Raw genomic sequence first — 15,445 nt, 5'->3', positions numbered from 1 at the left:
GCAAAATATGCTCCATTACAATTGAGCCAAAAGTCCTGCATTAAAAAATCTAAATTATATAGTCTGTACAAATAGGCACAGGAGCAATATAGCAAATGGAGCATATTCTAATCAACATAATTTCTCAAAATAGTAGTAGTAGTACTAGTAAGAGCCCTGGCCACCGCAATTATTGTAAATAACTAAAACTGTACCGTTTAAAAATCTTTGAAAATCTGATTTGGAAAAATGTAAACTGTAAAAATGTTTTTTTACCAAAGAATTGTGGGTTGTGATTTATGATTTAAAGGTTCAGTGTGTAAGATTTAGGTGAAAGGGATCTATTGACAGAAATTGTATATAAAATAATCCTAGTGATGTTTTCACAAGTGTGTTTCATCTAAATTATACAAATTGTTGTTTTATTAACCCTACAATGGGCCCTTTTATATTGAAATACTTTATATTCACATTAGGGGGTCCTCTCTATGGAGGCCACCATGTTTCTTGTAGTAGCCCAGACTGGACAAACTAAACACCCTTTGAGTTTTTATGAAAACTGAAGGTCACCACAGGTTCTCTTTCATGTTTGGAAGGGGACGGTGAGGTGAGGGGTATTCAGCTGCAACATGAACCTTCACCACTAGATGTCACCAAATTCTACACACTGCAACTTTAATCAATACATTGTTTATTAATAAATGGGTCAAATGATCTACACCTCACAATCATAGTCTGCATATTGCATATATATATATAAAGCGAAGCCAAACATCTTGATCAACCTCTGGTGGCTGGCTGCAGTTTAGGTTATGAACCCTGCCTCCTTCATGTGAGCAGATAGGACATGGCCCAGACTAAAAGAAATCAAAATAAAATCGTTTCAATCTCAGTGACAGTATGTTCAAGTGTTCATATTTCTGATCTGTTCCCTCCTCTCCCTCTTCATCACATTAATGTCTCATAAATACATGTTACTGACTTGACTTCTTCCCTGGAGTGTTCGTGCTATATCTTTGCAGAGCCAGGCATCGTGGATCTCGATGGTGGATCGTGGATCGTGACCATGACCCACAGATTTTAACATGGTGGCACATCCTCTGCTCTTAATCCATGACAAGATTAAGGAAAAACTACAAATAAAAGGAAATTTGAAACCTCAGAGAGAGCTGCAAATATGGACAGAGGTGCTATAGATGTCATGTGTAACAGAACAAATCAACAAATTACAAAATAATAATCATATAATAAAAAAATACTATAACAATAATTAAGAACTATAATATAAGCATGATATAATACAATTAGAACAATAATATGTACACACAATTATAATAATCATAACAGCAATAACAATTATAATGTGTTGTATTTAGTATAATATAGTCTATATATATACACACACACACATACACACACAATTCACTTCAATTTTATTTGCATAGCACCAAATCATAATATACATTAGTTTATTACATAGAAGGTCAAGACCTTAAAAATTGTTGCCGCAATGAGCAGCACTTTGGCGACTGTGGAGAGAAAAAACTCTCCTTTAACTGGAAGAAGCCTCTAGTAGAACCAGACTCAGTGTGGAAGGCCATCTGCCTCGACCGGTTGGGGTGAGCAGGGAGAAATGGGGAGGAGAGGAGAGATGGGTGGAAAAGAGGGAAGAGACAGAGAGAAGGCTAAGAGGGCTCAGTGCATGATGGGAGTTCCCAGCAGTCTAGATATATAGCAGCATAACTAAGTGATGGTTCAGGACTCACCTGATCCAGCCCTAACTATAGGCTTTATCAAAAAGGAATGTTATAAGTCTAACCTTAAATGTAGAGATGGTGTCTGCCTCCAGAACCCAGAGTGGGAGCTGGTTCCACAGGAGAGGAGCCTGGTAGCTGAAGGCTCTACCTCCCATCCTACTCTTACAGATTCTAGGAACCACAGGAGAGGAGCCTGGTAGCTGAAGGCTCTACCTTCCATCCTACTCTTACAGATTCTAGGAACCACAGGAGAGGAGCCTGGTAGCTGAAGGCTCTACCTCCCATCCTACTCTTACAGATTCTAGGAACCACAGGAGAGGAGCCTGTGTTTTGGGAGCGAAGTGATCTATTTGGATAATGTGGTGTTATGAGCTCTTTGATATATGAAGGGGCTTGATTGTCAAGGGCTTTATATGTGAGGAGCAGGATCTGGAATTTTTTTCTGAATTTTACAGGGAGCCAATGCAGTGAAGCTAAGACAGGAGTAATATGATCTCTCCTTCTAGTCTCTGTCAGCATTTTGGACCAGCTGGAGGGCGGCTGTGGCTCTGGGGTAGAGCGGTTGTTCTCCAACCAAATGGTCGGCAGTTTGATCCCCAGTTTCCCCATCTGCATGCCGAAGTGTCTTTGGGCAAGATACTGAACCCCCAATTGCCCCTCATAAAACAAAAAAGTGCTGTCAATAGATGGACTGTATGAATGTGTGTGTGAATGTGTGAATGGCAAACTGTACTGTAAAGAGCTTTGAGTGGTCATCAAGACTAGAAAAGAGCTATACCAACCAAACAAACCATTTTCACAGACTTACTGTGACATCCTGATTATAAAGAATTACAGTAATCCAGTCTGGAGGTAACAAATGCATGGACTAGTTTCTCAGCATCCTTCTGAGACAGGATGTTCCTCATTTTCATAATATTGCACAGGTGGAAGAAAGCTGTCCTAGAGACTTGTTTATGTGTGGGTCAAATGACATGTCCTGGTCAAACATAACTCCAAGGTTCCTCACAGTGGAGCTAGGGGCCAAACTAATACCATCCAAGGTGACTATCTGGTCAGACAGTGTTTCTCTGAGATGTTTAGGGCCATTACAATGACCTCAGTTTTGTCTGAATTTAGAAGTAAGACGTTTTGGGACATCCAGGCCTCGATGTTCTTGAGACATTCCTGAAGTTGAACTAAGTGATAAGATCCATCAGGCTTTATAGACATCCACAGCTCGGTGTCATCTGCGTAACAATAATGGAAGTGTATGTGGTCCTTTCTGATGATGCTGATGATGTTAAAAGGAGCAGATATCAGGTGAAGAGTATTGGTCCAAGGACAGAACCGTGCCGAACTCCATGAATAACTTGTGTGTGCATGGAGGAATCATTGTTAACATTAACAAATTTAAATCGATCTGATAAATATGATTTAAACCAGCCTAATGCCGTTCCTTAAATTACTACATGTTGTTCCAGTCTCTGTAACAGAATCTTATGATCTATGGTATCAAATGCTGCACTAAGATCCGACAAGTATAGAGACAAGGCCATTATCTGATGCCATGAAAAGGTCATTAGTAACTTTTAACAGTGCTATACATGAATGTTGAAATCACCGACTATAATGACTTTATCTTACTTAAGAAATAGTTCAGATAGAAATGTATAGATTTCAGATAAAAATTCAGAGTAAGGGGCAGGCGGACGGTATATGATAACTGGATGAACTGGTTTATGTGATTTCAGGCTTGGATGTAAGAGGCTGATGATGAGTTTTTTAAACAAGTTATAACTACCTTTAGGTCGAGGGTTGATAGATAGGTCAGATTTAAATATTGCTGCAACCCCTCCACCTCTGCCTGTGCTTTGAGAAATATGAGTATTAATATACGCTTCATTTAAACCTACATATTCGTCTCGTTGCAGCCAGGTTTCAGTTAGACATAGTAAATCGATCTCATGGTCAGTAATCAGATCATTAATAAGTAGGTTATTTTCGATTGAGTGACCTGATATTTAATAAACCGCATTTTATACTTCTATTTTTTGGTATTGATATATTGGTTGTATTCACTTTTGTTAGGTTTAAATGTATTACTCCTCTCCAGTTTACTTTTGATTTAATTAATTTAGGTGGTCTAGGGGCAGACACAGTTTCTATAGGATATTGTGAGGGTGACTGCTCTAATATAAGCACAGAGAAGCATGTAAGACTGCAATTCTGCCCCCGGGTCTCAACTCTGGATTGTCACAGTGTGGACTGTCAAATAAACTTTGTCATATTTCTAGATATGAGAACCGCTCCATCCAAAGTTGGATGAATGCCATCTCTCCTAATCATACCAGGTTTCCCCCAAAACCTCGCCAATTATCTACGAAGCCAACGTTGTTTTGTGGACACCACCTTGACAGCCAGCGGTGAAAAGATGACATCACTGGTCATATTAGGCAGGGGTCCAGAGAAAATTACGGAGCCCGACATTGTCTTTGCATTTGTACACACCAAATCAATATTGATTTTTGTGACCGACTGACGTTGTCGGAGGTCATTACTGCCCATGTAAATAACAATCTTATCATATTTACGATTACCCTTAGCCAGCAGTTTTAAGTATGACCCTATGTTGCCCGCTCTGGCCCCAGGAAAACATTAAACCGTGGTTGCTGGTGTCACTAACTTCACGTTTCTCAAAATAGAGTCGCCAATAACCAGAGTTTGTTCCTCAGCGGGTGTGTCGTTGTAATGGAAAATTATATCGCTATACCACATGCTTTATTTAAACCAAACTATATATTATCTCTGCTTTTGCATACCATGTGTAACTACCAAGATAACCTTAGGAGACCAGATTTACAGGGTATTAGTCCCAGATAGGTGCAGACATCAGAGCCACAAATATATCTGAGACAACCTCGTCTCTCCCACCTTCAGCTAGGAGGCCTAGCGTTCATGTCTCCCATGAGAGCTCCCCCCAGAGGTCCCTCCTGTTATTTACACCCTCATCAGACCACATTCACCTTTCTGTCACAACCAGTCACAGAGGTGACCCGCATCCCTCCCTCTTCCTCTACGCCACCACCTCAGAGCACTTTTCCCCGCGATCACTCGCCCTACTGGCCCCACCTGTCATTAACCACCTTAACTGCAGTCCTCCCCATTCAGACAATTATTACAGACAGGCTGCCCCGACCATACTGCACTTCCAAAACCACAAACATAAACAACCTCACTTACATCCAACCCAGGCATGTTCATAGAAATTCCCGGTGCAAGATTATTATCTACAACTCCCCTTCTGTCAACTCCATCCCGTCTTTCTGGACCCAGCACCGGCACACACCCACTTCCTCATTACATCTCCACAACAAACAACACGTGAACACAGCCAACCTCAGAACCCTACCTAAGTCCCCCCATCCAATCAGCAAACACTGTATGAAACTCGTTCTGTTCAACACCTGGTCACTAAAAAATAAAAGTCTCATCCTCCATAAATTCATCACTGACAATAAACTTGATATTCTCTGTCTTACTGAAACGTGGCAAAACCCCTGTTTGCACTCAATTAAACCATCCCCAATGGATTCCACTACCTTGACAAACCACGCCTCGATGGCCGAGGTGGTGGAATTGCCGCCTTTTGCCGACAGCAAACAAAAATCTGCCTGACTGCCATCCAAACTCCATCTTCATTCGAACACCTCACATTCAAACTCTCTGATCCCAAACCCCTGGTCATCTCAACTCTCTACCCCAACGCTCACTATCCCAATTCTCCCCTATCACCCCCTTAGAGCTCAATAAATCACTGTCTGGTATGAAGACTCCTACCTGCTCCCTGGACCCCATCCCCTCTACATCATAGTCATAGCTTGTCTCCCTGCTCTTCACCAGCATATTGAAATATAACAGTGTTGGCTTTCGTTAAATTGTTTATTGGCCTATAATTGACGGGTAACTGCCAACAATTTCTAGTGCCATGAAATTGCACATCTGTAGCTGATTTTAACTGATTAATTGGTAGCAAAAAAGAAAATCTGATATGAGAGCTTCTAAAATTATATTTATATATATTTAGTTCTGCTCCAACTTGCCGACCCTCAAACCCCTCATGGGGATCACTACAATGACATCCACGCCCACACATGTGTACATTTCTGCTATGCTAAACTCATTAACTAGGGAAGTTCGGTGCTGATATGCTGGGCGGCTGTGGCTGAGGGGTAGAGTGGTCGTCCTCCTATCGGCAGTTCGATCCCCAGTCTTCCCCATCTGCATGCCGAAATGTCCTTGGGCAAGATGCTGAACCCCGAATTGCCCCTCATAGAACAACAAAGTGCTGCTAATAGATGCACTGTATGAATGTGAGTGTGAATGGGTGAATGTAAAACTGTACTGTAAAGAGCTTTGAGTGATCATCAAGACTAGAAAAGTGCTATATAAATCCAAAACCATTTACCATATGTTTTAATTTCTTTTTTTATCCTATTCACCTGCAGTGCATTTTAATTGGTTAACGCCTAATTTGCATATCAAGGTGGGGATTGTGATGACATCATTAGATACAAATGTGACTGTATTCACCTCTAGTGTCTCCCCTTAAGTAGAGCACATTATCCTGTATGCCATAACTTATTACATGAGCTAGTAGCTCATGCATATTGCAAGTTTTTAAGAGAACCCCGCAACAAAGGTCTTTTCTATGTAAAGTGCCTGAGATAATAGGTGCGTTTGAGATGGACTTCGTCTGACTGTGGCTGACTTGATGACACTGAAGGAGTGGAATATAAAAAGACATTAATTTGGACACTTTCAACATCTCGTAGCGCATCAGTTAGCCAACAACAAAGACCAATCAAGTCTTTATAAATAGTAAAGATTTATAGAAAAGAATGTGATGACATGGACCAAGAGCAGAGACTTGCAAAAAAAGAGTTCAAATCACAAAAGGGCAGAAACACCTCTAAGAGGGAGGAGTGTTTTAGTTAAACATGGGTTCTGGGAGTTATTGCATGTTGACCCCCTTCAGCCAGGTCCGCTTGAATTATCTGCAACAGCAACCCTTGTCAGAAACTTAGATTTTATCATATTAAAGGGATAGCTGACTGAAAAAACTCAAATTTGACTTGAAACGGCATCATTTACACCATGTCTTAGCCTAAATGACCGCTGAAATCCTCCTCTGGAGCTGCGTTTACATCTGCACGCACATACCTCACACACTGCACACAAGCTCTGGCCCAAGGGTGCGCGGTAGCAATGCTACTTTCAGTAGCGGACATTTAGGCTAAAAACACGACCTAAATGACGCTGTTTTGACTACAATTGTAATGTCGGGGCTTGCGGACACTTTGATTACACCACAGGAGCAGTATGGAGGCATATTATGTTAGTTTTTTTACGTTTGAAGATGTGGTCCCCCAGTTACTTTAATTGTATTGGATTTGGCTGCAACGCTGTTTATCCCTGAAAGTCCCAAAGTGTTTTGTGGACTCAAACAGTTCACCTACCCCTCCATCAGCATAGTGGTGAGTAGATAATGAGTGAATTTTCATTTTTCTGTGAACTATCCCTTTAAGATTGCGTGGAGGTTAACCTGCAGGTCATACTATCTGGTTTTCCACATCCTGTTTCAGCGAGGCCTGAAGCCAGACCAGAGAAGTGCTCTACTGGTGTTATATGGTACTATGGTTAGTAGTTATGGGATGGTACAATGTTAAGGGCTCTGTAGGTGAGGAAGATCATTTTAAGTTCTATTCTATATTTAACAAGAAGCCAGTGTCGTGACACTATTACAGGAGAAATTTGATCTCTTATGTTTTGGACTATCTGCTGGAGCCTGATAATAGAGAATTGCAGTAGTCTGAAGGTAACGAAGGTGTGGACTAACATTTCTGCCTCTTTTTGAGACAGGACGTGTCAGGTCGGGGGGTTATCACGCCCATCAGAGCCATCCAAAGAAGATGAGCTGATTACTGACATCACCATCCTCAGGCTCCACTATAGCACAGCAGAAATGACATTAGAGATCAGTGATCATAGGCTACATCTTGTGCCTGGCATTAAACAGTAAAGTGTGACTCATCTTTAAACAGCAGCAGGTTTTGTGTAACATAGTACTCAGATGACTTTGGTCTCTCTCTCTCTCTCTCTCTCTCTCTCTCTCTCTCTCTCTCTCTCTCTCTCTCTCTCTCTCTCTCTCTCTCTCTCTCTGGACAGATTGGGTTACACACACCTGCAAGTGATACAGGGTCACAACTATCTTGGTCTTCATGAATTATTACAGAGCTTTTAGGTTTCAGTGAGCATGTCCATTCAGTCTGACTGCAAGCAGGCTAAACAGTGTGGAGCAACAGAGCCAGGATGGACATCTCTGTTCTGCCCAACAACAACCACCCAGAGAAGTTCCTCCAGCTTGATGTAAGGATACTGCCAGCCACACATGGAATGTTCCATGTTGGCTCAGCTATGTCCAGTCAAAGACACTGGCAGAACAGGGTCTACTCCCAGGTACGGAATTTTTCTCAGCCACTGTTACTCAGATGTTGTGAAATACATTTACTCTTATCGCTGTAATTAAGTCTTTTCTGTATACGGTTACTCATACCTCCTATTTGTAAACAACCTTTTCACGTTTTTATTTTTTAACAGTATTTTTACTCTTAAAACATGAGCAACACTTGTGGTATTTCACCAGACCTAGTCGACGTAGAGTCGAGATATATATAGGCAGCCATTGCTCCTTCCTGTCGGAATATATGAGTATACTAGTGAATTATATTTATCATAAAAGTATTTAAAATCAGGGGAGGGGGGGGAGCTGTTAATTTGGAGCGGAGGCTTTTAAAAGGTTTGAAATTCTTTTTACAATAGACATTTCTGAACATCACAAATGGCATGTCCTTTAAGTAAAGAAAACATATGCTTTTTCAGTTTATCCATTTCTTCCGGTGTGTTATATAGGGGATATGCTCACTACTACTTACTGTCAGGGAAGTGTGCACAAACTTGTGTGTGTATATATATACATAGATAGATGGATAGATAGATGGATAGATAGTGTAAATTAGATGCAACTGAAATTATCATTGCATATTTAATGCAAACATAAGAAAAAAACTATTTTGGCTACCTGTATATATAATATCAGCTCTGTTTAGAAAGTACTGAAAAGGTACAGGTACCTGTGTTGAGAGTTCAAGGTCTCATTGTCTCCACAGAGAGAGCAGAAGATAAAGAGTGAAAACAGGTCTCTTCCGTTCCCAGAGGGTGTGGTGTTTGTGGACAGATACCTGGAGAAGCACATCACACCAGTCACTCTGAAGTCCAACATTAAAAGGAACCCTCTGTATACAGATTTAAGATCGATGGACCAAATGGATAAGGAGAAGTCCAAGCCCTCTTGGACTGTCAGGGAGTATGACACTCAAACAATCCACGGCAACCTCACCAACTATTTAAAGGTAATTTGGGGGCAGGGAGAGATGCAGTGGTTGATTGGCAGGATGTATGGAGGTATGGAAATGGATTGGTGCAAAGCCAAAAGAGAAAGGCAGATGCACAACCAGAAAGATGATGGAATTTAAAATTCTAGACTGTGCTGTCTGTTAATTAGATTTTGTCAACAAATAATCTTTGGGTGCTCTGTAAAAATAAGAGAGGAAAAAAGTTAGTGACATAGTAATGTAATAACAATACATGGGAGGCCGAAAGAGACAGAGAAGGGGAGAAAGAAGTGCTCAGTGCATGATGGGAGTTCCCCAGCAGTCTAGGCCTATAACAGCATAACTAAGGGATGGTACTCCACATACGTCTGTCTGAATGTTCATCTAATCAGCTTCACACTTAGCATGTCTACAGTAAGTGCCAGAGAATGTGGTGCGATTTGGACAGGCCAAACATTCAATATTAATACAAAATTTGATAAACAGGTGACCAGTTCAAAATGGATCAACTAAAGCAGTGGTCGGTAACTGGGTCAAACCAAAGGTGAACATCACCACCAGGTCATGTTGATAATTTCATTATTTTAATTTCACCATAACGGACTGACACACAGTCAGGCTGACCCGCGTCATGCAGATCTCTTTCATGGCAACAAACTTTCACAGAAACACTTCCTGTTAGGCAATTTGTCTTCAACGTAAAAGCACAGCATTTGTTTTGTTGCTGCAATGCTTTATACTGAGCAGAATTACTGGGCTTTTGTTTTGAAAAGTTTTAAACTTTGGTCTGAAGATGTATCAATAGTTTGACAGACCTCTGAAATTGTCATGTTGTAACGTATAAAAGAATAACATCAGTTCATAAATCATTCAAACATACATACAAGTCAATAAAACAAATTCTGTTTCCTTTTATGAAAAACAATGACTATAAAATCATCATTGCAGATAAAGCAGGTATAATAAACACAAAGTTTTCCAACTTCAACATTCACCAAAGATTGTGCTACATCCGCTACATGTGTTTAGCATAAGCAATTAGCCATCTTCAATCAAAATCATTAGTTAACATCAATTATTTCTTAGTTTAATGAAATTATCATTTTAAGTTAAACAGACAAACAACTTTGAGGAATAATCAATAACAAACATTACTTAACACTTCTCAAAACCATTGGTTAATGTAAGTAATGTCTTTTCTTTTAATTTAATCAGATGAGATTGCTTAATACATTGTTTAAACTAAGACATTAAACAATAATGTAAATTCTTCAATGCATTTTATTGTTAAAAAAACAATTAAAATATATTATCACAGCAATAAAAAAGCTTATCAATTAAAAGACAAGTAAAGACTAGAACTAGACAAGAACTAGCACCATTTGTGAGCTTGATAGACTTAGGGTAGTTGAGGTAAAGTGCGTATGCTAGTCCAAACAGAATACACGTGGTATTGAATGTAGCCCATCAAAACGTCTGCCTCGATGAGGATCTTCATTAAGGCTGAACTGAGATGCAGGGAAGATGAGAGAACAGCACGTTCATGCTCAACAAGGAGGATCCTAATATCAATATGGTGGAACGAGTCGTCATCATCAGAGTCCTTCACAAAGAAGATAAACATAAGAGCACAATGATATCTCATTAAATAAATGTCACTAATGTTTAGCGATGTAGCCGGAAAAGCTTGGAAAAGGCTATTGCTAGTGTATAAGTTTACTAGTGTAAATGTCTTAACAGTTTGAGCTCAACAATAGAGCACTTATCCAGCCTCAGTGGATTGGGGTACTCAGAGAAGGTAAATATTTTTGGCAGATTAAAAACCACCGTTTTCACGTGAAGTGGATCAATATCTTATTGTTTTAAACGTATAGATACAACTATGCCCATATGGTTTAACAAATAATTGTACAAGTTCCTCATTTAGCCTTCTTGATACTTTTAGATACGCTTACATAAAGAAAGAAGTTACTTACAGGAAGTAGAAGTGAAGAAGTCTGTCGTTGTCACCAAGAATAATGGGAAGGCCTCTGAGGACCAGTGTATGGATATCAGCTCTGTAGGAGTCAAATGACACTGGTTAGAAAGCTATATTGACAATAAATGAATGGTTTATAAACGAAAGCTGAAACAACAAAGCACAATTTGGATTGGATTGCACAATTACGAAAGTAGAACCTTTCGGAAAATTATGACATAAGCTGTGAAACAATGAAAGTACGTGATGGGTATGCACCAGCCTTGGTCTCTTGTGAGATCTGTGAATAGCTGCCCAACGAATTGCTGATTTAAAACCTGCTGTTGCTGATTGTTAAAGTTGTTGGCACAAAAGCTTTCATAGATATTATAATTTTAACCCTGTCAATCAACTCTGTTGCCTGTTTGGTTTTCCTCTTTTTTTCACGAGCACTATAGGATATCACCCGCCCTCTCACATACGCTGGTTTCCCATAACATACAGTATCATATCTCGGGGGACTCATTAGTTTCCATAAATAAATATTTGTGTTCACGTAGTCAGACTGGACCAAGAAGAGAGACTTACATGCAGGAATCAGGCAGAGCTCCAAGTTCAAATCAAGTGTCTCAGTCCTAATGCCTGCAGAGGACATACACAGGAAGGCAGTCAGCGATGCAAAGCTTACAGGGAATCCACAGGCAGGGATCACAAAATTCAAAATCAAGCAAAACCTGAACCAGCCTGCCCTGGCCAACCTCTGGTCCTTTTCTTCAGTCAAAGTTCAGCAAATTCTTGCTCCAGCAGTCTGGCCAACATCAGCTACAGGTCTCCAGTCTGCACTCAGCCACCACTAGCTTCTGGTCATCAATCTGCAATCCAGCCATCACAAGTTCCTGGGGGGTGACGGGGCGGCTGAGGGTTCACCAGATAGACTGTATATAGATGGACAACATGACTTCTCCCCAAAAATGAATCTAAAGTGTCTTGATCACTCCCTGGTGGTTGGCTACAGGAGAGTTTATAAGTCCCACCTCCTCCATGGTCGTGGATGTGACGTTGACCAAACTAAAAAGTCACAGTACACATTTTTATCTCACTGATATTTGACGTTATTAAAACAGAGAGAAACATCATGATTGACAGCTCAGAGACTGAAACATGATGGGTCCGATGGGTGTATCTGAGGGACCTAGTTACTGCCGCTCCATCCCCCGATCGCTATTTTGCAGACTGTGGCTCCAAATGCACAAGGTGGCAGCATTTGTATCCGGGATATTTTCATTTCATTTCTTTATTTTGGTTGCATTTTATTATATTCTGTATGTATGTTACATTTAAAAGATGAAACATTGTGTGCATTTTAAAGGCTAATACTATCATGATAAGACATATTAAACCAGGCAACTTTCAACAAATTGCTTTGAGTGGTCATCATGACTAGAAAAGTGTTGTAAAAATTAAAGGCCAATCCCCATGTTGTAAATTAAAATAACTGACTTAGATTGAATCTTTCAAATAAGGTTAAGACTAAATGAGGGTTCACTGGTGGTAAATCTTTAATAAAGCTGAAATAAAAAATGTCAAGTAAGGCTATTTTAGGAACTGCACATAACCTATAGCAATCATTGCATATCAGCAATGTAGAGGTATTTATTAAGAGGTTATTTGTTCTTGATGGTTTAAGCAATATTTAGATTTCCCTTGCAGGAGGAAGAGAAGACTCCTAAAGACATGGACTTTTGGCTCGAGGATCTCTACACACCAGGATTTGACTCTTTACTGAAGAAGAAAGAAGCCGAACATAAAAGAAAAAAACTTTGTAAAATATTTTTTTCAATCATTTTGTCTCTGTGTGCGATACTTATTGTTATTATAGTGCCAGTTGTGGTCTTACAGAAGAAAAACTGAGTATTTGGATCAATGTGTTGGAAATACTTAACTGACCTTTTGCTGACCTCCAGTGGTTTCACAATGCTGCAGTGATGTACTGAGACATTACTCTATGGGTAGAGGAAGAAGAGAGCGCACATCTGACCTGACTGGACCCGATCCTGCAGTGATCTTGTGGAATCAATGACTCAAAAACACGAGGCTTTTTAAGGGCAAAGCGGTTTGTGTGGTGTTTCTAATAAAGTGCCTCTTGAAACGATCTGCATTGTAGTTGATCCATTTGTTTTAGAAGGCAGACACCTTGCTTTTATTAGTTTGTAACTACTTCTACTACTTCTTTTCAGCAAAAAGCAGACTTCAAATTTAACGGATTTCATTTGATTTATTTATTGCATTAGAGATGTACAAAGTATTGGTAATCATAAATGTTAAAATGTTAGAAATAGCATATCTGTTACTGTTAACAGTACAGTGTATCAAAACATTACAGCTATAACTGGCTAGGTTGATTCCATCCACGTGTGAAAGCAGGAGAAACAGGTTTGATCTGCTTATGTCATCGTGTCTTTTCTTCAGAAGGGGTTGAAAAGATAGAAATACACTAACTCAAAGAGAAAAAAAGAGAAAAAAAGACAGTCTCCCAAATTTAAAAGGCATCAAAACAATAAAAAGAAACAAAAAAAAAAATCTACCTGAAAATTAACTTACAACTAAAACCAAATTATTCAAGACAGAAATATATGCGGAGAAAAGTCTAAACTAAAATAAATATTGTTCTCCATATTGAAATTTGACATACATTTCCCACTCCCTTAATTTATGTCATTAGATTACAAAGTTTATTTACAGGTTAGTTTAGGTTTGCAATGTGGACAAGGGATCCATCACCATTAAGACCAGTTCATGATATTTTTTACACTATTACCCATCATCATAGCTTGACACAAGACAGATGGATACTGGAGAGGAAGGGGGCTTTAGCAGAAAGTTACATACAGAGATTAGGAGATGTCAAATCACATGGAGGCTGACATATCAGTACAGGTAACTTTGGGTTTCTTCATAGAAAAGAGTATATCATTAGAATCTATTTATCAGGACAGAAGTGAAGCAAACAAGACACAAACACTATTATTTGGTTGTAAAATGTTGACAGGAGGTCTTTTGTTTCATTTAATGACACAAGACAAAGATCTTCTCCAGGTTGGACAGATACATTTATATATGTGTATAGATAGGGGTATTATATATATATATATATATGTATATATGCTGCATTTTTTCCACTTTAATATTCAAATATAGAGAAACCCGTGTTCTTGTTTGTAATAATGCTCTCCGACAGCGAGGGAGTGTAAGTGAGTTACAGCAGAATAATTTATGGACTCTAAATATACAATACTTTTTTCATAGTTCACAATAGTGCCCCCAAATGTCAGAATCTTCCACTAGCTCACAGGTTTTAAACCTTTTCAGCTTCAAATGCATTTTAGGAACAAATTTGACCAAAAAAAAAAACTGTATATGAGATATACGAAATGACATCATGCATTGGTTTAGTGGCTAAGATACAAGTAACCACTGAACTTTTACCTCTTTGTATTATCAAATATTTATGCAATAAACTGTCACTTGATAACAATTCATTTCCTTTTGGTCTATTTTAGACATGGTCTCTTCTTTTAAAATAGTATTTATGCGTACCGTGTTCAGATTTTCTACAGGTACAACCTAAACAGAACTGGCTTTGGGGGACACTTTTGCATGCTACAACTTAACCAAAGATGATCTTTGACTGTGCCTTCAAAGTTATATAAAGGTTGACAGCATATTTGGGACTACTTAGGATATATTTAACACTCTTGAGCAAGAGTGTGTACTGTACACTACCTGGTAAAAAGTTTTACAACACCTCAACTTTTCCAGTTTTTTAAAGTAGTTTTTTTTGTATTGAGCAGTTCAACTCAAGTCCAGTGAATAACATGAAATAGTACAAAAGTAAATGAGTAACTGTTACAGAAAAAAAGAAATATCAGGTAAACTTGATAGAAAACTGGCCTTTTGCAGGAATTAACTATACTGCAGCATTGGAAGTTAATGCAAACAAATCATATAGAGGGGCTTACAAAGCCTCTGTACAATGGCAGTGTTACTGTTACTAAAACAAAGCCCATCCTCTGCACCAGTGATGGGAGCAACAACCCCCCCAAAAATGTAATTCCCATTTAAGAAAAAAAGCCAGAAGTATGTTTGTCTGCTCAACTTAGATTAGGATGTAAAATTCTGTAAAAAACTGGATATGGAGGTGCTCTAAAACTTTGTTTATATGGTTAATGTGTATCTAACTGGAGATTATATATATATATATATATATATATATATATATATATATATATATATATATATATATATATATATATATATAT

At 39.0% G+C, this 15,445-nt stretch overlaps 1 protein-coding gene across 1 annotated transcript; it reads left to right on the top strand.

Moving 5' to 3' along the window:
* Positions 1-7,981: 7,981 nt before the first annotated feature.
* On the top strand, positions 7,982-13,037 carry LOC118126060 (major intrinsically disordered NOTCH2-binding receptor 1-like). Its single transcript, XM_035185218.2, has 3 exons — positions 7,982-8,234; positions 8,945-9,187; positions 12,837-13,037. The coding sequence occupies exons 1-3, from the start codon at positions 8,088-8,090 to the stop codon at positions 13,035-13,037; spliced, it is 591 nt and encodes a 196-aa protein (XP_035041109.2). The 5' UTR covers positions 7,982-8,087.
* The last annotated feature ends 2,408 nt before the right edge of the window (positions 13,038-15,445 follow it).

Source organism: Hippoglossus stenolepis, chromosome 18, assembly GCF_022539355.2.
Source record: "Hippoglossus stenolepis isolate QCI-W04-F060 chromosome 18, HSTE1.2, whole genome shotgun sequence".
Classification (NCBI taxonomy): Eukaryota; Metazoa; Chordata; class Actinopteri; order Pleuronectiformes; family Pleuronectidae; genus Hippoglossus; species Hippoglossus stenolepis.
This window is presented reverse-complemented; position numbering and strand designations above follow the sequence as displayed.

Excerpts from the sequence above, each read along its gene's own strand:
- LOC118126060 (XM_035185218.2), top strand. The coding sequence starts at position 8,088 with ATGGACATCTCTGTTCTGCCCAACAACAACCACCCAGAGAAGTTCCTC. Across the intron at positions 8,235-8,944 it reads AGAACAGGGTCTACTCCCAG|AGAGAGCAGAAGATAAAGAG; the intron begins GTACGGAATTTT and ends TTGTCTCCACAG. Across the intron at positions 9,188-12,836 it reads ACCTCACCAACTATTTAAAG|GAGGAAGAGAAGACTCCTAA; the intron begins GTAATTTGGGGG and ends TTTCCCTTGCAG.